Raw genomic sequence first — 25336 nt, forward strand, 5'->3', positions numbered from 1 at the left:
CAGAACCGTCAAACATTTGCCACGCAATTGCCAGTCGCTGTCGGTTGAGTGAACGCAGTATAAGCAAACGTACGCCGACGTAGTTTATCCCAAGATGGAGGCTGACAAGAATGAAGAGTAGGATGTGTGTCGATAAAGGCGACGACACGCCGGAGGTGCATATGCAGAGAGGGGAGAGTGGGTCGCGGGGGGCCGGAGGTGCGTATGCAGAGAGTGGAGAGTGGGTTGCGGGGTGGCAAGCTGTGGTGAGAGAAAGAGAAGCAAAGCAACAGAATGGTAGCCCCAGTCACATGACTTTAACGACCATCTGGGTGTTGAGTTGGCGGCGGCAGATGGGGCATTGGAACCCACGACGATGATGAATTGGGAACCCAATGCTGAGGGTATGGCATCGTATACCCTTGGTACTGCTGTGGTTGTCGATTGTAATGTGGATAAGCTGTATTAGAGGGTGCTGGTGGCCAAAAGAAGTAAGGATATGGCTGGGCCTGGGAAACCACTGGCGAGGGTGGTGGCAATGATGAAGCAGCAGTCTGTGCAGATGGAAGTGGCGAAAGGGGAGACACACTAGGAATACTAGCCTGTCGATCTTGGCCTATGTCACGATGTCGACTGTGGCCTTGCCCTTTAAGTTTATGAGCCGCTTTCTCCCTTCCTCGTGTGGCACGACCGCTGGTTGCTGCCGCCTTTCGTGTATCAATAGTACGGGAAACAGCTTCGTGTATTGTTTCCAATTTGTTAGGAATCGGTCGTGCAGGAACGCGAAATTGCTGCAGATGAATAGAATTGCGCATCTGCCCCATATTAAGAACACGGTGGTCAGGGTTGACTTTATGTTCAATGACTGGAGTTTTGATGGTTGTTGCCTTGCGCTCTTGATACACATATCGAACACCACTCGCTGTGCAGTTATATTGTGCGCAGTCATGTGGCGCGTTGACAGTGCACAAGATATTCTGTAGAAAGATGATTAGTACACAATGAAATAGTACAAGACCTTTGTATAAACTGCACATACCGAGAGAGGAAGGAATGACCAGGTATCTTCCAGAGGCATCAGAGCAGGCATTTGAAGCTTGCTGTTAACCTGGTTTGTAGACACTGACTGCAACAGTAGGCCTTCGGGATATCCATTGGCACCATTGCTTGATCCCAGCTGCAGTACGATTTCCTTAACACAGGCAACAAAGGGTGCTCGAGGTGCGCCATTGGGCTGACGTGCCTGCACTATAACGTACTGTCCTGGTTCACAATTTTCGCCGTTTTCGAGTTGAACTTGCTTGCAGGTTTGAAATGAGTGGTTTCCGAGGGCAACATTGGGAAGGAGTGTGCCAGTAAGAGTTTGCGTAAGAGGCCTGGGAGGGGTTTTATCGACTATACATCGTCCTAATATTACATGGTCAGATTAACAGTATTCATATGCATAAATAGAACAACATACCCGATGAAAATAACGGATCGGTGGCAGCCATTAGCCCAAGATAGCTGGGAATAATTGTATCAATGGCAATAATTCTGTTCGGGCCTGGACCAATGCTTCGCCAATCTCTGGCAGTAGTATGCTGGATGTCACGATGGCGATTCTGGAGAAAGAGCCCACCACTCAGTAAATGTCGGATACGATTGCCTTCGGCGAAAGCCATGGCGATGTCTCGCGATGGGGATTGGCGATTGCTATGAATACTTTTAGCTCGAATCACTGCATTGAATGATTCAAAAGATTCAGTAGCAAATATGATTGCAGGACCAAACCGTCGCACATGTTCTACCAAGTGCAACAAGACGTGAAACTTCTTTTTATTAAACCAAGCACACGTCCATTGAGCCGTACTAATCAAAAATGAATCCACTTCTTGTGCTAGAGTCTCCTAAATGTATGAACTGTTAGAATATTCTGGCAGATGTGAAAAAAGAAACTTACTCACAAGATATTTGTCCATATCGTCAATTTTGGGCTGATAGATAAGTGGAACAAGTCTTGAAAGCGACACCCAGGCGTCAAAGACATTGGTGGGAACAAGATCGTAAATGACATGAGGTGCCACTTGCGATATCGCTTGGAAATCCCGGCCAGTGAGAGAACCAGCATACTAGACCAAGGTCTTACCACCAAGGGGTGATATACCCAAGCCACGGACATCAAAGCTGTTGAGTCGCTGAATTAACAGCTTTTTGCCTTCATCGTTAAGCTGGTTTTGAACAAGGTCACGCCAAAAATACTTCACAAAACCCAGCAAAACAACATGAAGTATTTCAACTGGTGTGTCTTGATGTGGATCGATTTCTAAATACCAAACATTAGTGCTGAGAAGGAGACTATCAAAGAAACAAGTCCATACCGTCCAAATCCCAAATTGGGCTTATAATATCATCCGGTAGATTTTGTATTGCTTCATCAAGCGCAGCTTGCTTTTCCATCGGCCCCTTTTTCTTTGCGTACGACGTGAGTAACTTCTCAAGAAAGAAATCCTGGTAAGTGTCCTTGATACCGGTCTTTGTTTTCTCGGTTTTGAGCTTGGTTTTGGAGCCAATACTGGATGCTAAATTGAGATAGGACTGCAATATTTGTATAGTCTCTTGTTTGCATCGCAACCTGCCAGTCTAGCAAAGTTTTGTTAGTTGTAAATAGACCGTCAACTGAAAACAAGAAATCTTACCTCTAAAAAAGCTGTAATACGTTTGACCATTGATTCCATGCTTTCTGGCTTGCGTTTTCGACTGACTGCTACATCATCTTGATGATCAGAAGTAGCTGGACTGTGTGGTATGCTCTCGCCTCCATTTTCTGAAGCAACAGGACTGTACAATGGTGACTGATTAGAATCTGGAACATTGGACAGGTCAGAAAGATCAACATTTGTTTCACTTCCGTCCTGGCCCTTTGCCCAGCATACCCGACAGAACAGCTTGCCGCACATACCTATATGGCAGGCAAACTCACTCTGCATTGGGTTATCACCTAAGAAAGCAAATGCTGCTGGATACGCAAGCACCACTTCGTTATATACACAGTCCCAGGCCCATATACCTGTCTCTTGAGCTGACCTAAGAGGATTTCAGCCATACTTCATACCCGCGCTGCGCAAAATATCAAAATGAGATGCTTACTTTATTTGGTTAACAACTCCTTCCAACATTTCGAGAGGCCGTGCAACATTTGAGGTACATATGAAGTGAATATTATATTCTTTGGCCAATTGGTCACGCGGCAACCCAGCTAAGGTAAATAAGTAGCTGTTATGTTCGTTCCACTGCTTGGACTGATTGCCAGATGTGTCATCGCAATACAGCCAGAGTGGAAGACACACTGTTCGGTGACCTTGTGCCAATTTTCTCCAGCGATTACCTGTAGCAGGATCCGTATGTGTCCAAGACACAATCTCGGGATGTTGGTCCTCTCGGATACCTATAGTTAGCAAGTTGTCAGTAAATGTTAATATTAATATAGTAGAGAAATACATGCCAATGATGTGAGAAGGATGAGGTAGTCTATATCTGCCACAATCGCGACAAAGAGCAGGAAAATTCTTCAGTAATTGATCATCAAAAATAGTGCGTTCACGGTCCTTCCGAACAACCCATCCAACCGTTCCATTTTCTGATGTTTCCTTTTCCATGACCCACGAACACGCATACATGTGCCCGCTCTTGACATACCACCGATACGGAATAACACATGAGCCATCTTTTAACATAGTTGGCTCAAAAATGTAATAGTCAGCATTGTGTAACCGTATCATGGGTGTCGTTCTTTCAGGAATTATTTCGTGCAACCATTTTGCAGCTTGTCGTGCTTCTTGGATGGACTTGCCGGTGTCTTCTGGGAAAAAGCTCAGGTACGGTCGCACTTTTGGATTGCTCATTTCCTACTTGGCACAGGTAAATAACCGAATCACAAACACAACATTTCACTAATGAACAAACCTGGGCAAGAATTTGGGATATGTTGTTCATGCTGTAATTTGTGCCACGGGTGCTTGTATATGGAATAGTATCAATGCCACACATTTTTTGAAGTGCAGAATTTAGAGTCTTCATAGTCTTGATGCTGGGGACATTCCGAACTTCGTTCACGCGTAAAATCCACAAAAATAAATCAAGTTGTTTACGCGAAAACACAGAACGGGGCAAGTGCATCAAGATATCTAAAGAACATGTCTAAAAGTGTGTCAGTAACAGCTTATTGGTGAGCAGAAAATAGAGTTGAACGCACAATTTTATCCTGCCATGGATACCATTCTTCCAGCTCCCTAGGATCCAAATTTTGTGTTCGTGTACGCTTTTTGACTGAAGGACGAGCGGGGAGATCATCAGCTGTGTCATTATAATGTATTTAGTGTTGGCCAAACATGCAGCAGAAAAAGCACGCACCACTTGAGTCCGACTCCTCACTGGCTACCAAAATATCCCCTACCGGGTCATCATTTTCTTCAACACCATCTAGTAGATCAAGTAACCACTGACATACGCCTTCACGAACACGTATACAAGGCGTAGGCTCATCTTCTTGGTCAGGATCTGTACTGCCTTGAGTTGCCTCGTACAAATTCCAGTCAAAGCCGGTAAGAGGAGAAACTGGGCCAGACTGGGTTGGAGCTTGAAGAGGAGGGGATGACGGAGTTGCATGTGAAGTTCCAGATTGAAGAGGAGGGCAGCCAAAGTGATACATAGGCTGGCGAGGATTTGACGAAGAGGAAACTAAAAGAGCTCTCAAAGCATCGTCGATGATTCTGTGGTTGGAAATGGATGCCGTGGGATTACCGCGGACTTCGTTGATTGTCGAACTAGCTGGTGTTGGCTGCCGCTGCCGGCTTAGTGCCGCAAGATGAGTGCTAGTGCGTTCATGTCCAGGGCAATTGAATGCCTTTCTGGCGCGTGAATCGCAGCACACTTTGCAATAATAGACAGTATCACCGTTGTCGGCAGTGCTTTGAGTCCAAACTAAAACGATGTCAAGCAATGTTGAGTGAATTTCATGATGTCATAAGTCCCGCACACCTTTTGGATCAAGCTGTGACATTATGGTCAGAGCTACAATTGAAATATGTTTAATGAGCGTGGTTTCAAAATGTGTTGAGCACAAGAGTTAAGTAAAATCTATTCTGTGTATTTACTTCGCTCATTCTTAAGCCACGGATTTAAAATATTCCTGAGCTCAATTTTCAAATGTATTTGCATCCGTTTTGAGATTTTCTTGAGAATGATCTCAAGTTTGGTCGGAGCGTCGGAATCTTAACCAAGATCTAAACGAAGGGCCGGCCGTGTACACAGGTGACCCTCGGTACGAACAATATCTTGACCCGGATTTTGATCGGTGATGGTTAATATGATTTAAGAAATTCTCAAAAAACAAGGGGGCTAATCATATTGCCTTGACGTACCTTAAGGCAGGTCTAAATCATTATAACCAATTCTTGAGTGGCTTCAGCTCAAGTAGTTTGTTATTTTCCATGAATTAAGAATATTTTAAAATCTGTAGAGAATATTCTTACGTAGATTTGCTTTGAGATTCGCTCAACATTAGTCAAATCTTATCGGATTCCATCGATTTTGAAGGATCAGAAGTTTTTTTACACATAAATATTCATTCAATGAGGTATCTACAACGTACACATACAAGGAGGCAATAATGATCAATCATACGCACCATGGTACTTCTACTTGCACCCAACAATCCTTCCTGCCCATCTCGACTGTTCTTCTCTACTCCGGAAAACTTGAGAAAGATTGAAAGACTTGGAGTAGCGACGATGTTCACCCAATGCGAGCAAAAAGTCTGTATCTTAAATCAGTATTGAAAAGCATAGGAGCATAGTATTGCGAATAGACTTACTGCCACTTAAACTTGTCCATCTGTTTCCAAAAGACCAGTTAGCCAAGATAAGACACAAACAATGAGGAGCAGCTTACAGCGATTACTGATTGAATCTACGCATGACCCTGTATCAGTTAGCGGAGCAGAATCATGGACAATATACATGAAAAAGCTCAAGCGACCATTGTGCCATTGAACATGGTTCCCACATACGGGAAATTGCATAACTAGGGGCAATCACAACAATCAGCTTGCATGCCAAATGCATGCCTGAACAGATTCAGGAGCTGCAGAAACAAACAAAATGAAAAAACGGCATGGAACAGCAGTGGTGGATTGAGGAGAGAGCATTTCCCGGTTGCAAAATGCGCACAAAGGTTAAGCAAACAATTACAAACGATTAGCACTGCCACATTCACCATCCAAATGTCGGTTGTCCCATTCATAAGTTGCAAGCTTTTTGTTACATTAATTACATGATTATATAGAAAGAGTAGAATGAATAAGAACTTTACACCCCACTACTACCGCTGCTGCAGTTACCTCTGACCTGATAATCCGGACCACGATTATTATAAAGATATTGTTGTACTATAGAGGTTCGGGCCATAGAGCTATGTGTGTGTCGTGATGAAGACTGTTCCAGAAATGTACTGGATTGAGTTGGAAGTGAGGAGGACGTTGAATTCAGTGGTAAAGTTTGTGTTGTAAAGTCAGGGGATGAAGAACGATTGTGCACTGATCTTTGCGTAAACTCTGGAAATTGGTCGGATGTGGAACTGCTGTCGGTGATCTGCTGTCTGCTGCGTCCATTATTTTTATGCCATTCGTCATCGAGAGACCTTGATTCATCAATATATCTATAGGTAAAAAAACATGAATTAGCACATTAAACACACACTCAAGCACAAAACTGTAAACATACTCTTTCCATGCATCCGTCGTAAAGCTCTGACCCCGCAGCTCAAAGCCCTTCTCAAACCAATCATCTGCTTGGGCCCAAAAGTCATCCCCGTTCGGAATACGACCCACCGTTTTTAGACCCTTTTGACGCTTATTACCCGTTACTGCGTGAGAGTCGTTGTCTTCGGTGTCATCTTGAAAGCTTTCTTCCTTGCCAAGAAGCTCTTTATTTTCGTATGCAAATCTTCTCTATTGTCGTTGTTTAGTGGACATAGGAAATAGACAGTAAATTGATATCGTAATAGACTTACCAAAAGAACATTTCGTATCTGATATTCGACTTCTTGACTGCCTGACAGTGTCCCATGATGATATTTGTCTGCACATGCTTGTGTAAACCTTTTGAGGCTGCAGCGTTTGCGACCAAACAAGCTGTCACGAATCTAAAGCAATATGTATTTTTAATATTTAGTACACATTATTGCTGAACATAAGACTCACATCTTGTCGGAATGCATTCCGAACGCTTGATGCCACCCGTTTTGCTTCTGACCTCCAGCGTAGCTCACGAGCGGGTTTGCCGAATATATTTTGCATCGAATACTTTGAGGCATCTTTGCTAACTTCAGCCTAGATAATAAAGGATAGAGTAAGTCCGAGTCCATACATGAATGATTATGGAGATGTACACTCACCTCAACGTCAACATGGAGAAGCTTGAAGCATGTGCGCTTGGGCATGTATATATGCTGCTGCGATAAGTGTCGAAGGTCCTCCTAGAGAGAAAATGAACCGAAGTTCACCTTAAACTGAGACATGAAACGCACCTTCTGATTTTTTGTAATTTCCCATGTTTTCTGCAGGCGGATTTGTAGCTCTTTAAATGTTCCCTTTAGATCTAGTCCTCCCAGGCTACCATTGACTGATGCAAATGCGGTGAGAATCTTCTGTTCAACGGAAAATTGACACGCAAGTGCAAATATCCCAGTCAGAGCAGAAGCGCGATCTAACGGAATCTGTTGCTCAGCTCCAAGCTGAAGTAGTGCAATAACCAATCAGAGAACTTCAATAACTCAAAAGAAATGTCTCTTACAGAGTATAAAAGGTGTAGATCATTGTGGCGTTCTGGTGTAAGCCCGAATTGAAGGCTGAGAGTATCAATAAATAGTTCAACACTATCAGGTTGTACTGGATGCTCAAAGGGTGGGGAAGCGTTTGATCCGGCTGACATTGGATGAGCTGAACTTGACAAAGCAGTGTTTTGAGCAGGAAGATGTTGAACAAAAGCGGGAATTGCACTCACTCTGCAGTTCTTGGTTTTATCCGTTCCGACCAAAGCTGTGCAACATTTTCTTGTTGATTTCAAATAAACGGCGCGCGACGCGTCAGTAACGCGTCTGAGCGCGTTCGAACACATTTGAGCTCAGGGGAAGGGCCAAAATCAATATGTATAATGCGGAAGGGAGTGAACAACAGAAAAGAGATTCGCCCCCCAAATTTCCCATGACCAAATCGGAGTTCAAACAATTGACATCATTGACAGACTCGGATGAGGATCTTAAGTTGTCAACACCATCCCCAACTGCTAAAAAACCTGGAAGTTGTGCTGAAGAGGGCTTAGCAGTAACCTCTAGCTATGCACTTTTCTCAATACTGATATCACTTTTATGTAATCCTTAATTAACATTGAATTACCTAGCTATCCTGCACTAAAACAATAGAATGTAATTGACTAATGACACAACGCGAAGGAACAAGACACAAGGCAATGGGGACGCGATGCCATTGCACAGATTGCTGGGGACGTTGTTGAAGTCCGGCTGCTGCACCCTAGGCTGTCAAGTGTGTTGAGTGTGTGTCAAATAGCGATGGCATTCAGGACCTCCGTGTGTCATTGTTGATATAAGGAGTGGCAGCCGCGGCGCATAGTCAGATAGTGGCAGGCGGGCAGATGGAGTAGTGGCAGCCGCGGCGCGTAGTCGATAAGTGGCAGCAGATGGAGTAGTGGCAGCCGCGGCGCGTAGTCGACAAGTGGCAGGTGCGTGCTGTTGTCTGTTTAGTAAAGAAACTGGTATGAAAAGTAAACAAGCGCACCTTACATATCTCCCCTTCCATGGATATTCATTGCAACCCCAGTTAGCAGCATTCTCGGTGAAGAGGCCGGTACGGGATGGGACACAACCTGCAAGAGTGCCAGGTTTGCCAGACACGTTGTGAATGTGGCAGCATTCTCAGTAAGACCTGCGTGGGTCATTGGCCGGCAGCGCGTATGCAGAGAGTGGAGAGGGGTCGTTGGCCGGAGGTGTGTAGGCAGAGAGTGGAGATGCTTCAATCCGCGTCCTCTCTCTCTGCCCGCTGCCGAATCACTCGCCGTATCACCATTCTGTGCAGTAGTGAGTTGCAGCGCTCACGCATGGCCATGTCGAGTAGCGCTGCACAAGTCCCATCAGTATCAATGGTGACGGAGTGTGTTGCTGCTGGGCTTACCTTGACGAGCAGGACAATTAAACTTCTTGTCATCGTGGGCGGCCGAGTTTAGATGGCTGTTGAGTCCAGCCAGAGTGGTACATTTCTTCTCGCAAAGGAAACATGCGTACGCTTGTTCATTCCAGGACGCCTCCCAGGCGATGTAGCCCGTGACAGTCGACGGGCCAGCCTCAATGCGTTTGATCGAAATATTTGGGACGATACCCACCTTGTGAACTGCAGCTGTAACCTGGTGGCGCGTGACTCTGTGGCAGCCCGATTCGATGTGCAATGCAATCCCAGACGGGCTTTTAAACAGAAAGGACATTTAAAGTCGCGACCTTTATGTGCCAACGAATTCTGGTGCTATTGATCTCATAGACAAAATCCGAAAAGTTGAATATGCGCTCAAGGGGCGCAACCTCGGATGGCTCAGGGGCGTGACCTTTTACAGAACCGTCAAACATTTGCCACGCAATTGCCAGTCGCTGTCGGTTGAGTGAACGCAGTATAAGCAAACGTACGCCGACGTAGTTTATCCCAAGATGGAGGCTGACAAGAATGAAGAGTAGGATGTGTGTCGATAAAGGCGACGACACGCCGGAGGTGCATATGCAGAGAGGGGAGAGTGGGTCGCGGGGGGCCGGAGGTGCGTATGCAGAGAGTGGAGAGTGGGTTGCGGGGTGGCAAGCTGTGGTGAGAGAAAGAGAAGCAAAGCAACAGAATGGTAGCCCCAGTCACATGACTTTAACGACCATCTGGGTGTTGAGTTGGCGGCGGCAGATGGGGCATTGGAACCCACGACGATGATGAATTGGGAACCCAATGCTGAGGGTATGGCATCGTATACCCTTGGTACTGCTGTGGTTGTCGATTGTAATGTGGATAAGCTGTATTAGAGGGTGCTGGTGGCCAAAAGAAGTAAGGATATGGCTGGGCCTGGGAAACCACTGGCGAGGGTGGTGGCAATGATGAAGCAGCAGTCTGTGCAGATGGAAGTGGCGAAAGGGGAGACACACTAGGAATACTAGCCTGTCGATCTTGGCCTATGTCACGATGTCGACTGTGGCCTTGCCCTTTAAGTTTATGAGCCGCTTTCTCCCTTCCTCGTGTGGCACGACCGCTGGTTGCTGCCGCCTTTCGTGTATCAATAGTACGGGAAACAGCTTCGTGTATTGTTTCCAATTTGTTAGGAATCGGTCGTGCAGGAACGCGAAATTGCTGCAGATGAATAGAATTGCGCATCTGCCCCATATTAAGAACACGGTGGTCAGGGTTGACTTTATGTTCAATGACTGGAGTTTTGATGGTTGTTGCCTTGCGCTCTTGATACACATATCGAACACCACTCGCTGTGCAGTTATATTGTGCGCAGTCATGTGGCGCGTTGACAGTGCACAAGATATTCTGTAGAAAGATGATTAGTACACAATGAAATAGTACAAGACCTTTGTATAAACTGCACATACCGAGAGAGGAAGGAATGACCAGGTATCTTCCAGAGGCATCAGAGCAGGCATTTGAAGCTTGCTGTTAACCTGGTTTGTAGACACTGACTGCAACAGTAGGCCTTCGGGATATCCATTGGCACCATTGCTTGATCCCAGCTGCAGTACGATTTCCTTAACACAGGCAACAAAGGGTGCTCGAGGTGCGCCATTGGGCTGACGTGCCTGCACTATAACGTACTGTCCTGGTTCACAATTTTCGCCGTTTTCGAGTTGAACTTGCTTGCAGGTTTGAAATGAGTGGTTTCCGAGGGCAACATTGGGAAGGAGTGTGCCAGTAAGAGTTTGCGTAAGAGGCCTGGGAGGGGTTTTATCGACTATACATCGTCCTAATATTACATGGTCAGATTAACAGTATTCATATGCATAAATAGAACAACATACCCGATGAAAATAACGGATCGGTGGCAGCCATTAGCCCAAGATAGCTGGGAATAATTGTATCAATGGCAATAATTCTGTTCGGGCCTGGACCAATGCTTCGCCAATCTCTGGCAGTAGTATGCTGGATGTCACGATGGCGATTCTGGAGAAAGAGCCCACCACTCAGTAAATGTCGGATACGATTGCCTTCGGCGAAAGCCATGGCGATGTCTCGCGATGGGGATTGGCGATTGCTATGAATACTTTTAGCTCGAATCACTGCATTGAATGATTCAAAAGATTCAGTAGCAAATATGATTGCAGGACCAAACCGTCGCACATGTTCTACCAAGTGCAACAAGACGTGAAACTTCTTTTTATTAAACCAAGCACACGTCCATTGAGCCGTACTAATCAAAAATGAATCCACTTCTTGTGCTAGAGTCTCCTAAATGTATGAACTGTTAGAATATTCTGGCAGATGTGAAAAAAGAAACTTACTCACAAGATATTTGTCCATATCGTCAATTTTGGGCTGATAGATAAGTGGAACAAGTCTTGAAAGCGACACCCAGGCGTCAAAGACATTGGTGGGAACAAGATCGTAAATGACATGAGGTGCCACTTGCGATATCGCTTGGAAATCCCGGCCAGTGAGAGAACCAGCATACTAGACCAAGGTCTTACCACCAAGGGGTGATATACCCAAGCCACGGACATCAAAGCTGTTGAGTCGCTGAATTAACAGCTTTTTGCCTTCATCGTTAAGCTGGTTTTGAACAAGGTCACGCCAAAAATACTTCACAAAACCCAGCAAAACAACATGAAGTATTTCAACTGGTGTGTCTTGATGTGGATCGATTTCTAAATACCAAACATTAGTGCTGAGAAGGAGACTATCAAAGAAACAAGTCCATACCGTCCAAATCCCAAATTGGGCTTATAATATCATCCGGTAGATTTTGTATTGCTTCATCAAGCGCAGCTTGCTTTTCCATCGGCCCCTTTTTCTTTGCGTACGACGTGAGTAACTTCTCAAGAAAGAAATCCTGGTAAGTGTCCTTGATACCGGTCTTTGTTTTCTCGGTTTTGAGCTTGGTTTTGGAGCCAATACTGGATGCTAAATTGAGATAGGACTGCAATATTTGTATAGTCTCTTGTTTGCATCGCAACCTGCCAGTCTAGCAAAGTTTTGTTAGTTGTAAATAGACCGTCAACTGAAAACAAGAAATCTTACCTCTAAAAAAGCTGTAATACGTTTGACCATTGATTCCATGCTTTCTGGCTTGCGTTTTCGACTGACTGCTACATCATCTTGATGATCAGAAGTAGCTGGACTGTGTGGTATGCTCTCGCCTCCATTTTCTGAAGCAACAGGACTGTACAATGGTGACTGATTAGAATCTGGAACATTGGACAGGTCAGAAAGATCAACATTTGTTTCACTTCCGTCCTGGCCCTTTGCCCAGCATACCCGACAGAACAGCTTGCCGCACATACCTATATGGCAGGCAAACTCACTCTGCATTGGGTTATCACCTAAGAAAGCAAATGCTGCTGGATACGCAAGCACCACTTCGTTATATACACAGTCCCAGGCCCATATACCTGTCTCTTGAGCTGACCTAAGAGGATTTCAGCCATACTTCATACCCGCGCTGCGCAAAATATCAAAATGAGATGCTTACTTTATTTGGTTAACAACTCCTTCCAACATTTCGAGAGGCCGTGCAACATTTGAGGTACATATGAAGTGAATATTATATTCTTTGGCCAATTGGTCACGCGGCAACCCAGCTAAGGTAAATAAGTAGCTGTTATGTTCGTTCCACTGCTTGGACTGATTGCCAGATGTGTCATCGCAATACAGCCAGAGTGGAAGACACACTGTTCGGTGACCTTGTGCCAATTTTCTCCAGCGATTACCTGTAGCAGGATCCGTATGTGTCCAAGACACAATCTCGGGATGTTGGTCCTCTCGGATACCTATAGTTAGCAAGTTGTCAGTAAATATTAATATTAATATAGTAGAGAAATACATGCCAATGATGTGAGAAGGATGAGGTAGTCTATATCTGCCACAATCGCGACAAAGAGCAGGAAAATTCTTCAGTAATTGATCATCAAAAATAGTGCGTTCACGGTCCTTCCGAACAACCCATCCAACCGTTCCATTTTCTGATGTTTCCTTTTCCATGACCCACGAACACGCATACATGTGCCCGCTCTTGACATACCACCGATACGGAATAACACATGAGCCATCTTTTAACATAGTTGGCTCAAAAATGTAATAGTCAGCATTGTGTAACCGTATCATGGGTGTCGTTCTTTCAGGAATTATTTCGTGCAACCATTTTGCAGCTTGTCGTGCTTCTTGGATGGACTTGCCGGTGTCTTCTGGGAAAAAGCTCAGGTACGGTCGCACTTTTGGATTGCTCATTTCCTACTTGGCACAGGTAAATAACCGAATCACAAACACAACATTTCACTAATGAACAAACCTGGGCAAGAATTTGGGATATGTTGTTCATGCTGTAATTTGTGCCACGGGTGCTTGTATATGGAATAGTATCAATGCCACACATTTTTTGAAGTGCAGAATTTAGAGTCTTCATAGTCTTGATGCTGGGGACATTCCGAACTTCGTTCACGCGTAAAATCCACAAAAATAAATCAAGTTGTTTACGCGAAAACACAGAACGGGGCAAGTGCATCAAGATATCTAAAGAACATGTCTAAAAGTGTGTCAGTAACAGCTTATTGGTGAGCAGAAAATAGAGTTGAACGCACAATTTTATCCTGCCATGGATACCATTCTTCCAGCTCCCTAGGATCCAAATTTTGTGTTCGTGTACGCTTTTTGACTGAAGGACGAGCGGGGAGATCATCAGCTGTGTCATTATAATGTATTTAGTGTTGGCCAAACATGCAGCAGAAAAAGCACGCACCACTTGAGTCCGACTCCTCACTGGCTACCAAAATATCCCCTACCGGGTCATCATTTTCTTCAACACCATCTAGTAGATCAAGTAACCACTGACATACGCCTTCACGAACACGTATACAAGGCGTAGGCTCATCTTCTTGGTCAGGATCTGTACTGCCTTGAGTTGCCTCGTACAAATTCCAGTCAAAGCCGGTAAGAGGAGAAACTGGGCCAGACTGGGTTGGAGCTTGAAGAGGAGGGGATGACGGAGTTGCATGTGAAGTTCCAGATTGAAGAGGAGGGCAGCCAAAGTGATACATAGGCTGGCGAGGATTTGACGAAGAGGAAACTAAAAGAGCTCTCAAAGCATCGTCGATGATTCTGTGGTTGGAAATGGATGCCGTGGGATTACCGCGGACTTCGTTGATTGTCGAACTAGCTGGTGTTGGCTGCCGCTGCCGGCTTAGTGCCGCAAGATGAGTGCTAGTGCGTTCATGTCCAGGGCAATTGAATGCCTTTCTGGCGCGTGAATCGCAGCACACTTTGCAATAATAGACAGTATCACCGTTGTCGGCAGTGCTTTGAGTCCAAACTAAAACGATGTCAAGCAATGTTGAGTGAATTTCATGATGTCATAAGTCCCGCACACCTTTTGGATCAAGCTGTGACATTATGGTCAGAGCTACAATTGAAATATGTTTAATGAGCGTGGTTTCAAAATGTGTTGAGCACAAGAGTTAAGTAAAATCTATTCTGTGTATTTACTTCGCTCATTCTTAAGCCACGGATTTAAAATATTCCTGAGCTCAATTTTCAAATGTATTTGCATCCGTTTTGAGATTTTCTTGAGAATGATCTCAAGTTTGGTCGGAGCGTCGGAATCTTAACCAAGATCTAAACGAAGGGCCGGCCGTGTAGCAAGCAAGTTAATATTTCAATCGGAGTTCTAAAATGCTGTGATGCGTCACAAACGCGTCAGGACGCGTCTCGTGTCACGTTTCTGAACTAGGACGACAACCTTGTTCCTCTTTCCCCTCTTCTCTCCTGCGACACCCTTTCCTCATACCAATTGTAACCATTATCTATAATGTCGGATCTGTATACTTCTCTGCAAGTTTCTCCTAGAAAGAAAAGATGCCCTCCTGAGCTGGATGATGGACTTACAATGACACCCAAAAAGCTGAGAACCGCGTAAATCTTCCTTGAATTGTCGAAACCGCAAGCTTTACTGACGTCACGCAAGCCCTCCCACACCCCCACCCTCTAGCTCTCGTGTAAAAACCATCTCTCTAAAACAGACATTGCCACTCCCTCTGGCCCGTTTGTACAACATTCAAACGGCACTGCAGCATGCACTTTCGCATGCCCTAGCGACCTGCGCCATTTCGCCCACAACAGACTCCGGACATGTTAAGAATGTCTTAAATCATATCTCTCTGACAACATATACTGGCCTTTCTACGACTTTTGATGTAGATGATCTGAAGCGCCTCTGCTGGTTATGGGAGTGGGATGGCAAATCTTCATGCAATACCAAACGATTGGAAAAGACTGAAGACGAAGATAACCCTTTTATAATGGATGCACCATCGGAGCCACCTCTGACAGATTGGTCTCGAGGATCAATGGGTATTATCATCACTCCCGCTACTCATTTTTCCAAAGTTGATCGCAAACGCGTTCCTGCCTATGGTATCGGTATAGAAGTTGAAATGGACATTGACAAAGACATGGGAGGGGGGATGGCTGCAGTGGCTCGCTGGACTGCTGGAGCTGAGACTCGACTGTCAGAGCTCTCCACAAAATTGAAGCGCTGGATAGAGGTAATGTCTTTGGACTTCGTAAACTTTGGCTTTCTTTCAACCTGTTATCGCTTTTAGCTTAATGGCGACGCTGCTTCATTACCAGAAGTTCCTCTTGCCGACCTTCCTGAACTATCTGCTCCTAAAGTGTCTTCTCTTACACGCACTCTAGCTTCCTTCTCTCCTTCATCTGCTTCTTCATTACAGCTTCCTACGGTACCTTCATCTCCTTCCCGCTCACCTGTCAAAAAGACTGCCCGTGATTTGCCGATACATCCTCCCACTACCTTGTTGACCAAGTCCCCTTCCAAGAAGAACACTGTATTATTTCCACAAACACCGTCGCGACGTGACAGAAATATCTTTCCAAGTTCAGGCTCAGGACCGCCTCAGACTCCTTCAACGGCCGCTTCATCTCCATCCAAGGATTCCTTACCTTCCACCCCAGTCCGCCAACAGGGACCTGACAATACTCCATTACAAACACCATCTACATCCCGTCGCCAAGCACTCTATGAGCGTGTCAGGCAGAGGTCCTTATCTATGTCTCCCACAAAGGCACCCCGTGATGCTAATGGAAAAACCCCAACTCGAGATCAGATGTTGAAGATGTCACAAGATGAGTTAAGGAGAAGATGCCTTCTAGGACGACTGAGTGGCATCGCAGAAAGCATCTGGATGTAACTATCTTCAAAGCAGTTATCGTTATCTTTGTCATCTAACTTGCCCATCTAGGCTTTTCTCCAACCCGAGTAGTGGTGGTTCTTCAACTCCTTCACGAAAAAGGCGTGCCCTACCTACTCGCGATGTTGTAACATCCATTGTCAAATCGTCTCCAGTGCCACTTTCAACCTCAGAGGCAAATGAATCAATTACTATGCTAATTAAGCTCTGTCCATTCTTCTTGAAAAAGTTGGACATATCAGGGGACGATTGGCTGGAGATGCCTGCTCCCGTTTCAGCTACTGCTGCGAGCGCAGGAGATTTAGGCTCTCCCAGTAAGGTTGGACAGGCTGTTCCTTCCAGCCCTGGTCGGCTTAAGGGGAAAGATGAAAGCGCACAAGAATTGGTCAATCGTAGTCCCCGCCGAATCAAAAGAGAAATAGGTGGTCTACGTGAAGTTAGAGAAATTATTCGACGCGAGCTGGAACTCCAGGATTGATCTAAGTGCTTAATTTATGTACCTCGATACTTTTTTCTCGTAGCCATGTACTCAATTTATTGATTTGTCGAATGCAATAGCTTTTATTTTCTGGACAAGTGGCTACATAATTATAAATATTGTGCGCGTGTTTTATGATATCTTCCTCTCAGTGGCACGAGGGAAACACCCGGTCTTCAATTGAATACTGCAGCTGCGGTCTTGTGTGCAGTTTATCACATCATCTGCCTGTCAAAGCTCAAGAAGCTCTTTCCATAGACCGTCTAAATGAAACAAAGCAGCCAAATGGCCTCCATTGATGGATCGAAAATGAGCATTCTTGTAGGATGCCGCGAGCCACTTGGCCATGGCATCGGGAGCCATGGTATCCCCTTCCGACCCAACAATGAGTATAGGACGTCGATTACGCTCTTCATCTAAACCATCAGGCTTAAAACCCCAGTCGCCGTGGATTACATCTGCAATTTCCAAATAGCCGTCCCATGTCTTCGCGACGCTCCGCACCATGTTCTCTGCAAACTCGCGTTCGACCTCACCCTCCTGTTTGCCGTGTTCTTCTCTCCATTTCCTGAACGCTTCTTTCTCTTCTGTCTTCATGTTGTCGAAGAGGTTTTGACGTATAAAGGCTTCTGCATCTTCTATGGTTTTTAACTTACTCCTCATGTAGAAAGAGGAGAGACGAGGTAGGATATGGAAAGGCAGAAATTGTGTTGGTGGTCCTACTGCCATATAGTTCTGCGTGGTCATTGTCTTAGCATAGTCTTTATGCAGCCTAAATGGCGAGAACGGTGCGAGAACCATGCATCCTTTGATATTCCTTCCAAGGGGAAAAATATCGAAAGGTGCGCCATAGAGAATTTGGGCAGGTACGGTTCCAAATGATCCTCCCGCTATGTAGATACTGAGGTTCGATTCGTCGGGGTGAAGATGTTGAATGAGCTGCGTGATATCGGAGGCGAGGGAAACATGATAAGGGATGGTCTGATCGCGAGGAGTTGATGTACCCCAACCCGGCAGAGTTGGAGCTATAAAGTGAACGTCGGCCTCAACTAGGGAAGGTTGCAGCCTTGTCGCATTTCCCACCCCAAAAGCGCCATGGAAGAAGATGACTACACACGAACTGGACGAGTTGCCATTGTCAGAATAGGCCAGAATGCGGCTATCGGATAATTTGATGTGTTTCTCGAGAGGCTGGATTGTCATTGCAGATGCCATGGAGAATAAGAGAATAAACTCTTGGGACGGCGATGCGCTGTTGGATATTTATATGATAGCGACCTCGAAGCGTCTTGGAAAGTGTGTGTGGGCCGCAGTATGCCCAGAGGAGGTTGAAAGGAATGTAAATGCTATGCCGCAGTGGGTACAAAATCCAAGGCGCTTGTCATCGCATCAATGTAAGACAGGTGAGGCTGCGATCTGCATTGGATACTGAGGGTGGCGACGGTGGTACCTGACCAAAAACGTAACAAATCATGTACTTGATAAACATCTTAGGTTTGGCAAAGGCCATTCACCAAAAATGACATGAAAATGACATACAGATACACGTTTTGTAATTGAAAGATTAAACATTGGCTTGTTCCCATCTATCCCTTGCCTTCTTCTCAAAGTCTACGCAGTCAATAACCACTCCTTCTCTTCTGCTAGCTTCCGCAGCAAAGACGGTTAGATGACTCTTCAATATTTCGCTGGAGTTTGTTCCCAGCAATTCCTGCTCGTTTGATAACACTGCGTCGACAAAAGAACGAATGAGGCCCATATCTCCTCCTCCGTGACCACCCCCTTCGGACTTTGGGTGATGGACCTTGCTAGTTCTTTTCTTGAAGTCATTGACGGTAAATGTATTCATGTCGCCAATGATCTCGCCATGGCTGAAGTGCAGCCTGGTTCTCCGGTCACAGATAGCTTCAGTGAATGCAACCATGGTGAAAGAGGCAGTCGATCCGTTTGAGAACTCGATGTTGACGACTTGGTTATCGCAGACGTCATTGGCACTTTCGTAAACACAAAGGCCGTATGACCCTTTTTTGAGGGCTTCTGTAATGTTTTCGATATCGGGTATTCCGTCGACGATGGCGGAAGCGGGCCAGCCCACATGTCCTTGGGATACTTCATCCAAGTAGACTATTAAAAATGGATAAGTTAGAAGTCAATCGATATGATATGGAGATGGAAAATGACGCGACAGACTTTTCTTAGCACTGTAGGGACATTCCTTCTCTGCCGGGCACTCCATGCAGCGAGTTGCATCTCCAGCGCCAGGGGGTTTTGCAGACTTTCGGAAATGCCGTAAAGAACCGAATGAAGAGACCTTAATTGGAATTGCCGGGTAAAACCAGTGGCAAATAAGGTCGATATCACTGAAAAACCTTTGGTTCAAAATCAAAGATGAGGATTGACTCTGTTCTTACTGGCAACATTTAGTCATGAGAGAAAATGAACTTGCTTCTTCGCTTGCCCAGTTCCCGCGAACATAAGAATGTGCGAAGTGATAGTAGCCCACAGGTTCGACTTGAACGATATTTATCAATTCACCAAGAGAGCCAGAGCGAATAATTTCAGTGATTTCTCTGCTATAAGGCGAATATCGCATGACTGAAAGTAAGGTATTAAGATATATTGGACGTGGAAGCAGCGATGGGACTTACCGTGTCCCATACCAAATATTTTCCTTGCATCTTTGATAGCCCTATCGATCGCTATGCAATCCTCAAGGTTTGTAGCCATAGGTTTTTCACAGAGAATATGATACCCCTGATCTGCAAAGGCAACAGCAACTTCGGCGTGAAGATGGTCCTGGACAGCGATCAGAACCGCATCAGCCAACCGCTTTCCGACGGTTGAGATCGTCTCAGCAGATGCAGCATGAAGCTCCTGCCAGGTATTAAACACAAGAGTTTGGTCAACCTGGTGGAGATCAGCAAAGTACTTCTGCGTTTTGGGACGAGGCTCAGCAATAGCGACTACTTTGCAACGGTCAGGGCAGGCAAGTGCATATCTCGTGTATGCCTGGAAGCACGCGCGAGCTTAGTATATGACATACATAAAAGGTTGTTCAAGTACTTGCCTTTCCTCTTTGACCACAGCCAATTACTGCGATTGTGACGAGGTGGTCGGTCCCCGTGCCAGCAGGGCCCGGCTTCGTGCCAGCTTTAGAACTAGAATCAGAACTTGTTTTGGGGAGCCTAATGGATCTTCGCCACAAACTCTTGGTGTTATTCAGGAGGGACGACATGGAGATGTTGGTAAAGAAGTAAAGACGGAAGAGAACCAGGATACATGGGCAGACGTGTACATGGAGTCAGATCTGATTCTGGACAGTGATAGCGTTGTGTCCAGGCTGGAAGGAGCAAAAACTAAGTTTGGAAGCCAATGGGATCAAGCCGTTGTGTGACTAAAAATAAATGTACAGACTTGTCCACGAATGCCCCGCATCCTCCCTCGTCTCTTGAAAAAGATAGAAAGCCAGGCGCACAAACAAAAGTTCTTCAAGTTCAGCCTTCCACGAAAGCGCATCCGAAAGTCTCTCTACAAACCTCCCCTGCAAGCGCCCTCTTTTCAGCCCTCCCATCATGCGCGGTCTATTTTGCTGACGCCTCTGAATCCTATCACGAATGCCAAAGACTACGTCAAACACAAGAGGATACCGCCCAGTTTAAACAAGCCAGGCAAAGTAGATCCAAACGATGTTGACCCTGCCCGCCAAATGTCCAAAGACGAGATGCGGTGGTGGGCCAATCCGTATCGTGCGTGTCCTTCAACTGCGCTGGACCACATGATCTGACAATTCGCCGCCTAGTAAGGATGTTATCCTCTCCAATTCGCACCTGTCTAGTAACCCAGCGTCGAGTTCCATCGGGTAGATTTGAGTTTTCTTATCAACCAACATATATTGATGACGTCCATCTAGACATGCTCATTCGTCTGACCGGGATGCGCATACCATCGTCTAATCCCCACCGAGACAAAAGAAACCAGGCCAAGCTAGTTCCCGACGGGATTCTACATCCAAAGTATACAAATCGCAAGGTTTCTGGTGGAATGTACACCCTATGCTGGCGGCAGGCGATTAGACAGCTTGAAAGAGGTGCCTACAAACGCATATCCGCAGAGCTTTCTTTATACTCTTCTCTCGAGCATCAGATTGCCCACCTTCTGCGGCTACGCATCTTACAAGAGTTTGAACTCTTGGCAGAGTGCCTGGAATTCTCTGTTAAACGTCACAAAAACTTGGGAGCTACCCCGATTCTTCGTAGGCTAACATACGACGAGTGGGGCTTGATGCGGTCAACGGGGTCATTGCCTTGCCAAAATGCTCTTGCCATTCTGATTTGTCCTCCTCTTAATCGAAACTGGCGCACTGGGGAAAGACCCAAGGGCTCTTTTTCTGCCTTGCCTCCGGCAGATGAACACGCTTTAACAAACCTGCCACCAACATCCACATTGATTTCGGCTTCTGAAGATGTGAGCCTCGAAGAAGTATCCGACACATTACCACAACTCCAAGTCCCCCTATATAACTGTATATCGGCCTTTCCCAGTGTATCTCAACGAGCTGCATTGCATACATTGCTTCTACGAATCTTGACCACTGAGCGGTTTGTGAAAACCTTTAACAAGAACAATAGGAATTCACACCTCATCAAACCATCGCGAAAACACAGTCCCGCCTTTTTGCTCTGTGCCGATGAGAATACAATTCATAGAGGGGATTCAGCAGCGGTGGCTTTGGCTTTATGGAGACTGCGTATGTACGACAGTGAGGGCTGGCAGAGTCCTCAACACAACACAACATGATCTTACAATAATTTCCTTTGTAAACTTCATACATGGTATTTAATTATTGGGGCCAAGGGAGCGTTGGTTAGAGCACTACAAAATTGAGATACATTGAAAACGTTCATTCTACGGCCATAGGTACGACATCAGGGACAACCTTCCCAAGCTTAGGAGCAGCGCCCAGAACTTCATGTCCTTCCCAGAATTTAGGGAGTTCGTTTCCGGGAACAAACAATCTCTCAACGTTGTCTTTTGTGATGACACACATACGAATAACACCTCCAGATGAACCGTCCCGAGACATAGCTAGTGAAAGGGCTACGAAGAGGAGCGATTAAGAGGCTGCATTGTTAAAAAAGAGGTACACATACTATTCTTGACAAAGTTGACTGTTTCGTCGCGTCCCCAACCTTCTTTATATGTAGCATCACAGTATCCATAGACATAAGTTGAGCCAGAGCCTACATAAACATTCAGATTAGCCTGTATATTCATGGGCAAAACAAAGATCTGACCTCCGATTGCCCATGGTTGACGGAACAATCCACCACCAAGGGGAATATTGTAAACACTCGGTCCAACACTATCGTCCCATCCTGCCACAATAATACCAGCACTCAGCGCGTCCTTGTTCTCGTAGCAAAGCTTTTGGAATATCGCAGCCGCGGTGTGCACCGAAGGTGGTTTGCCTGCAGCTTGGCTGTATTCGATGATTCAGCGTAAAGTCTGTTTGTTGTAGGAAGAAGAGCATACGCACCTGTACATTTGAAGGGAATAATGTACAATGTCAGCGACAGCTTGGGTATCAGCTGCTGAGCCTGAACGACAGCAATATATGCGATCATGGACGTGCGTAAGCTTGTCTGTAACACGGTTAGCCTAATAATCAAATCACAGATGAGCATGATTAGTTCAAGAGCAAATTTGAGCTCGTACAATGTAGCTTCCAGTCGTTGTACGACTGTCAGCGCCAATAACGACTCCGCCGTCGAATTGGACTGCCATAATTGAGGTCTTTCATGCTGCCGTCAGTGGACCATCAATCGAGAAATATGAACAAAACTACGTACACCCAGATTGACCTCGCCGGTCTTGAGACGATTAAAGTCGATGTGGTCCATGGTTGTAGAGGTAAAGAAGAGGAAAGATGATGTTAGATGCGAATGAGAGGGACTTGCGAAGCCGGTTATGGAAATGATCAGAGCTGACGCGTCTCAATCTACTTATACACGCCACGCGTCCCCGCTTGTACTACTACATCATCATCCCCCTCCCAATATGCCCCTCCAATACCTCCAAGAACTCCGCCAGGCATTCAACGCCAAACCCTCTGACCTCAAGAAATGCACAGATCTACTACTCAAGCTCAAGGTACTTGAGAAGTCATTGCGTGCAAGAACGGCTTGGCTGCAGCTAAATCAATCGTCTCCAGCTCCTCCTTGTTGAGCAGAACCTGCTGTTCCCTCAAGAAAACGTCCCAAAAGATAAGCTACGGGAAGCTCGTATGTATCCATTGATGTTCGATTGTATAGTGTGTTGATCATGAAATATAGGTGAGGTTCTCGAAATCGGGGCCTTTGTTAGCATCCGAAGTCGCGATCTGCCTGCTTTCGACCGTTATTTTGCACAACTTCAGACATTCTACACGGACTTTGTGTACGTTTAATTAAAACTGGAGCTCAACACAGTGCTTAAATTTATCCTCAGTGAACTTGAACGATCTGAAAGAGAATACCCTATCCGCGGCCTCAACCTCATCCACCTGCTAACTCAGAACCGTATAGCGGATTTCCATATAACACTCGAAAGCCTTGATGCGGAAGCTATTTTGGATAACGAATACATTAAACACCCTGTAAATCTCGAGAGATGGCTGATGGAGGGTAGCTACAGTAAAGTTTGGAATGCACGAGAAGAGGCTCCTGCGGAAGAATATAAATTCTTCGTGAACAGTTTGGTGGGCACAATCAGGTACGAAAATAGTTTTTGTCGCGTGTTGAAACGTCCATTCAGCTTCATTATAGGAATGAAATTGCCAGCTGCCAGGAAACAGCGTACGAAAGCCTACCTCTTAAAGATGCCGCGACATTGCTCTTTTTCACCAATCAGTCAGAATTGTTAACCTTTGCACAAGCCGTGAGTGAGCTTCCAACGATTGTGGTGTTGTTGAAATCGTTGTAACTGTTTCCTTCAGCGAGCTTGGGAAGTCAATCTGTCAGCCGGTACAATCATTTTCAAACGGAAGGACGAGGAAAAGATGGAAATCCCAAAACAACGCCTTATTTCTGCATCCCTAGCATATGCAAGAGAACTCGAACAGATCATTTAGTTTTGCAGACAATGGGATTTTATTCAGATTTGATAATGATTGCACTAGAAAAAATGACGTATAATACAAGGACTGCAATCTATGCAGCATCATCTTCAAACTCGAACTGTTCCTTCGCCTTAGTCTCTGCCTCCTCCAACAAATCTTGGGGTACAGGTAGATGAGTATTGTTTGTCTCCGGGCCGATCCAGGACATCTCAAGTTCGAATTCTTTTTCCCTAGTGTCCTCGTGGACAAGATAAATACTAAAGATACGATGAGAACAAGAGGATCCTATCAACATTTGCCAACTTACATTCTTGCAGCCTCTATAACAGCCTCTCGAAGAGATAATTGTGATAGGTCCAGTTTCTCCAATTCTGTTTTGGCAAGTTGCTTTCCTTTGCCCACCGCGGCGCCATTATATCCCTGTCTCTTGATAAGTGAGCGCGTGGAAATTATTGAGCAGTTCACCTACATAAAATATACCACTGGGCTCAACAACGAATAGACCGGGTCCATCTTCATCGACTGTTCCCAATATTGTGCTAATGCCGAACGGCCTCACTGAAGAGTATAATGTATAGGCCTGAACATAGAGGCCCAGACGATCTGCGACAGCCTATACGTACAGGTAAGTTATCACGTTTTGAACACCAATAATGTGCGCACCTTCAAGGGTGGTGGAGCGTTGTAGGTTTCACGGTAGTTTGCAGCCTCGTCCCGGGCACGGTTCGATAGATGGCGACCATCGGCCAATAGACCTGCAGTTGCCTACTTACCAAATATTAAGCTAGTCATTCGAAAGTCAAGACGGTGTTGCGCACCAAGCCAATGTGCCGATCTATTGTCTGGATCCTGCGATTGGCGCCAGGGACCAGTAATTTAGAGTGAACAAGTTTCTCCACTGCCAATACAATGCCATCTTTGACTTTCAGGCCAATTGCAGTCCTAAATATTAGATTTGAGGATGTTTTGACTATGACAGTTACTTGTTTGCACACCCTGAGTTTTCGACGGCTTTATTGGCGTATTCTACCTAGAAGTATTGAAACTTTATGAAGGGAAATACAAGACCTGGTTCATTAGACATACCTGAAAGATACGACCATCTGGAGAGTATGTGCTTGCAGAAAGATCGTATCCTGTTCCGATTGAAGTCATGCTTTAGTGTGGATTGAAGGAGAGGTGCTGAAATATGACACTTCAGGAGGACGCGCAAGCAGATAGAACGCGTCAGTCCACCGTGGGAAATTTGAGGCGCGTCACACTCTGAACAAGGCGGGCCTACCTTGAATATG

At 45.6% G+C, this 25336-nt stretch overlaps 10 protein-coding genes across 10 annotated transcripts; 3 read left to right on the forward strand and 7 right to left on the reverse strand.

The window, feature by feature from the left end:
- Positions 1–296: 296 nt before the first annotated feature.
- JR316_0004928 (uncharacterized protein) lies at positions 297–5020 on the reverse strand (the record flags this gene model as incomplete). Its single annotated transcript, XM_047890692.1, has 13 exons — positions 297–956; positions 1019–1386; positions 1442–1765; positions 1922–2090; positions 2139–2284; positions 2340–2601; positions 2658–3045; positions 3109–3406; positions 3563–3866; positions 3925–4158; positions 4214–4314; positions 4372–4941; positions 4999–5020. 13 exons carry the CDS (start codon positions 5018–5020, stop codon positions 297–299), a joined length of 3846 nt encoding a protein of 1281 aa, XP_047750453.1.
- A 435-nt stretch (positions 5021–5455) lies between these two features.
- On the reverse strand, positions 5456–7949 carry JR316_0004929 (uncharacterized protein; the record flags this gene model as incomplete). Its single annotated transcript, XM_047890693.1, has 9 exons — positions 5456–5473; positions 5648–5716; positions 6366–6675; positions 6741–6967; positions 7030–7161; positions 7220–7348; positions 7414–7494; positions 7546–7752; positions 7812–7949. 9 exons carry the CDS (start codon positions 7947–7949, stop codon positions 5456–5458), a joined length of 1311 nt encoding a protein of 436 aa, XP_047750454.1.
- A 1982-nt stretch (positions 7950–9931) lies between these two features.
- Positions 9932–14655, reverse strand: JR316_0004930 (uncharacterized protein; the record flags this gene model as incomplete). Its single annotated transcript, XM_047890694.1, has 14 exons — positions 9932–10591; positions 10654–11021; positions 11077–11400; positions 11557–11725; positions 11774–11919; positions 11975–12236; positions 12293–12459; positions 12577–12680; positions 12744–13041; positions 13198–13501; positions 13560–13793; positions 13849–13949; positions 14007–14576; positions 14634–14655. 14 exons carry the CDS (start codon positions 14653–14655, stop codon positions 9932–9934), a joined length of 3729 nt encoding a protein of 1242 aa, XP_047750455.1.
- A 416-nt stretch (positions 14656–15071) lies between these two features.
- Positions 15072–16948, forward strand: JR316_0004931 (uncharacterized protein; the record flags this gene model as incomplete). Its single annotated transcript, XM_047890695.1, has 4 exons — positions 15072–15175; positions 15228–15807; positions 15865–16466; positions 16522–16948. 4 exons carry the CDS (start codon positions 15072–15074, stop codon positions 16946–16948), a joined length of 1713 nt encoding a protein of 570 aa, XP_047750456.1.
- A 231-nt stretch (positions 16949–17179) lies between these two features.
- On the reverse strand, positions 17180–18163 carry JR316_0004932 (uncharacterized protein; the record flags this gene model as incomplete). The annotated part of the gene is made up of 1 exon (XM_047890696.1): positions 17180–18163. The coding sequence occupies one exon, from the start codon at positions 18161–18163 to the stop codon at positions 17180–17182; it is 984 nt and encodes a 327-aa protein (XP_047750457.1).
- Positions 18164–18512: 349 nt separating this feature from the next.
- On the reverse strand, positions 18513–20183 carry JR316_0004933 (Putative oxidoreductase YteT; the record flags this gene model as incomplete). Its single annotated transcript, XM_047890697.1, has 5 exons — positions 18513–19072; positions 19139–19308; positions 19360–19543; positions 19597–19957; positions 20016–20183. The coding sequence occupies 5 exons, from the start codon at positions 20181–20183 to the stop codon at positions 18513–18515; spliced, it is 1443 nt and encodes a 480-aa protein (XP_047750458.1).
- Positions 20184–20372: 189 nt separating this feature from the next.
- JR316_0004934 (uncharacterized protein) lies at positions 20373–21745 on the forward strand (the record flags this gene model as incomplete). The annotated part of the gene is made up of 2 exons (XM_047890698.1): positions 20373–20694; positions 20859–21745. The coding sequence occupies 2 exons, from the start codon at positions 20373–20375 to the stop codon at positions 21743–21745; spliced, it is 1209 nt and encodes a 402-aa protein (XP_047750459.1).
- Positions 21746–21848: 103 nt separating this feature from the next.
- JR316_0004935 (Proteasome subunit beta type-6) lies at positions 21849–22848 on the reverse strand (the record flags this gene model as incomplete). The annotated part of the gene is made up of 6 exons (XM_047890699.1): positions 21849–22045; positions 22099–22188; positions 22243–22427; positions 22485–22606; positions 22664–22741; positions 22798–22848. The coding sequence occupies 6 exons, from the start codon at positions 22846–22848 to the stop codon at positions 21849–21851; spliced, it is 723 nt and encodes a 240-aa protein (XP_047750460.1).
- A 157-nt stretch (positions 22849–23005) lies between these two features.
- On the forward strand, positions 23006–24056 carry JR316_0004936 (26S proteasome non-ATPase regulatory subunit 8; the record flags this gene model as incomplete). The annotated part of the gene is made up of 6 exons (XM_047890700.1): positions 23006–23098; positions 23160–23229; positions 23281–23383; positions 23435–23698; positions 23752–23863; positions 23922–24056. The coding sequence occupies 6 exons, from the start codon at positions 23006–23008 to the stop codon at positions 24054–24056; spliced, it is 777 nt and encodes a 258-aa protein (XP_047750461.1).
- Positions 24057–24135: 79 nt separating this feature from the next.
- Positions 24136–25199, reverse strand: JR316_0004937 (Proteasome subunit alpha type-3; the record flags this gene model as incomplete). Its single annotated transcript, XM_047890701.1, has 7 exons — positions 24136–24301; positions 24352–24464; positions 24514–24657; positions 24708–24809; positions 24863–24986; positions 25040–25074; positions 25131–25199. 7 exons carry the CDS (start codon positions 25197–25199, stop codon positions 24136–24138), a joined length of 753 nt encoding a protein of 250 aa, XP_047750462.1.
- Between the last annotated feature and the right edge of the window lie 137 nt (positions 25200–25336).

This window comes from Psilocybe cubensis, chromosome 4 (assembly GCF_017499595.1).
Source record: "Psilocybe cubensis strain MGC-MH-2018 chromosome 4, whole genome shotgun sequence".
In the NCBI taxonomy this organism is placed as follows: Eukaryota; Fungi; Basidiomycota; class Agaricomycetes; order Agaricales; family Agrocybaceae; genus Psilocybe; species Psilocybe cubensis.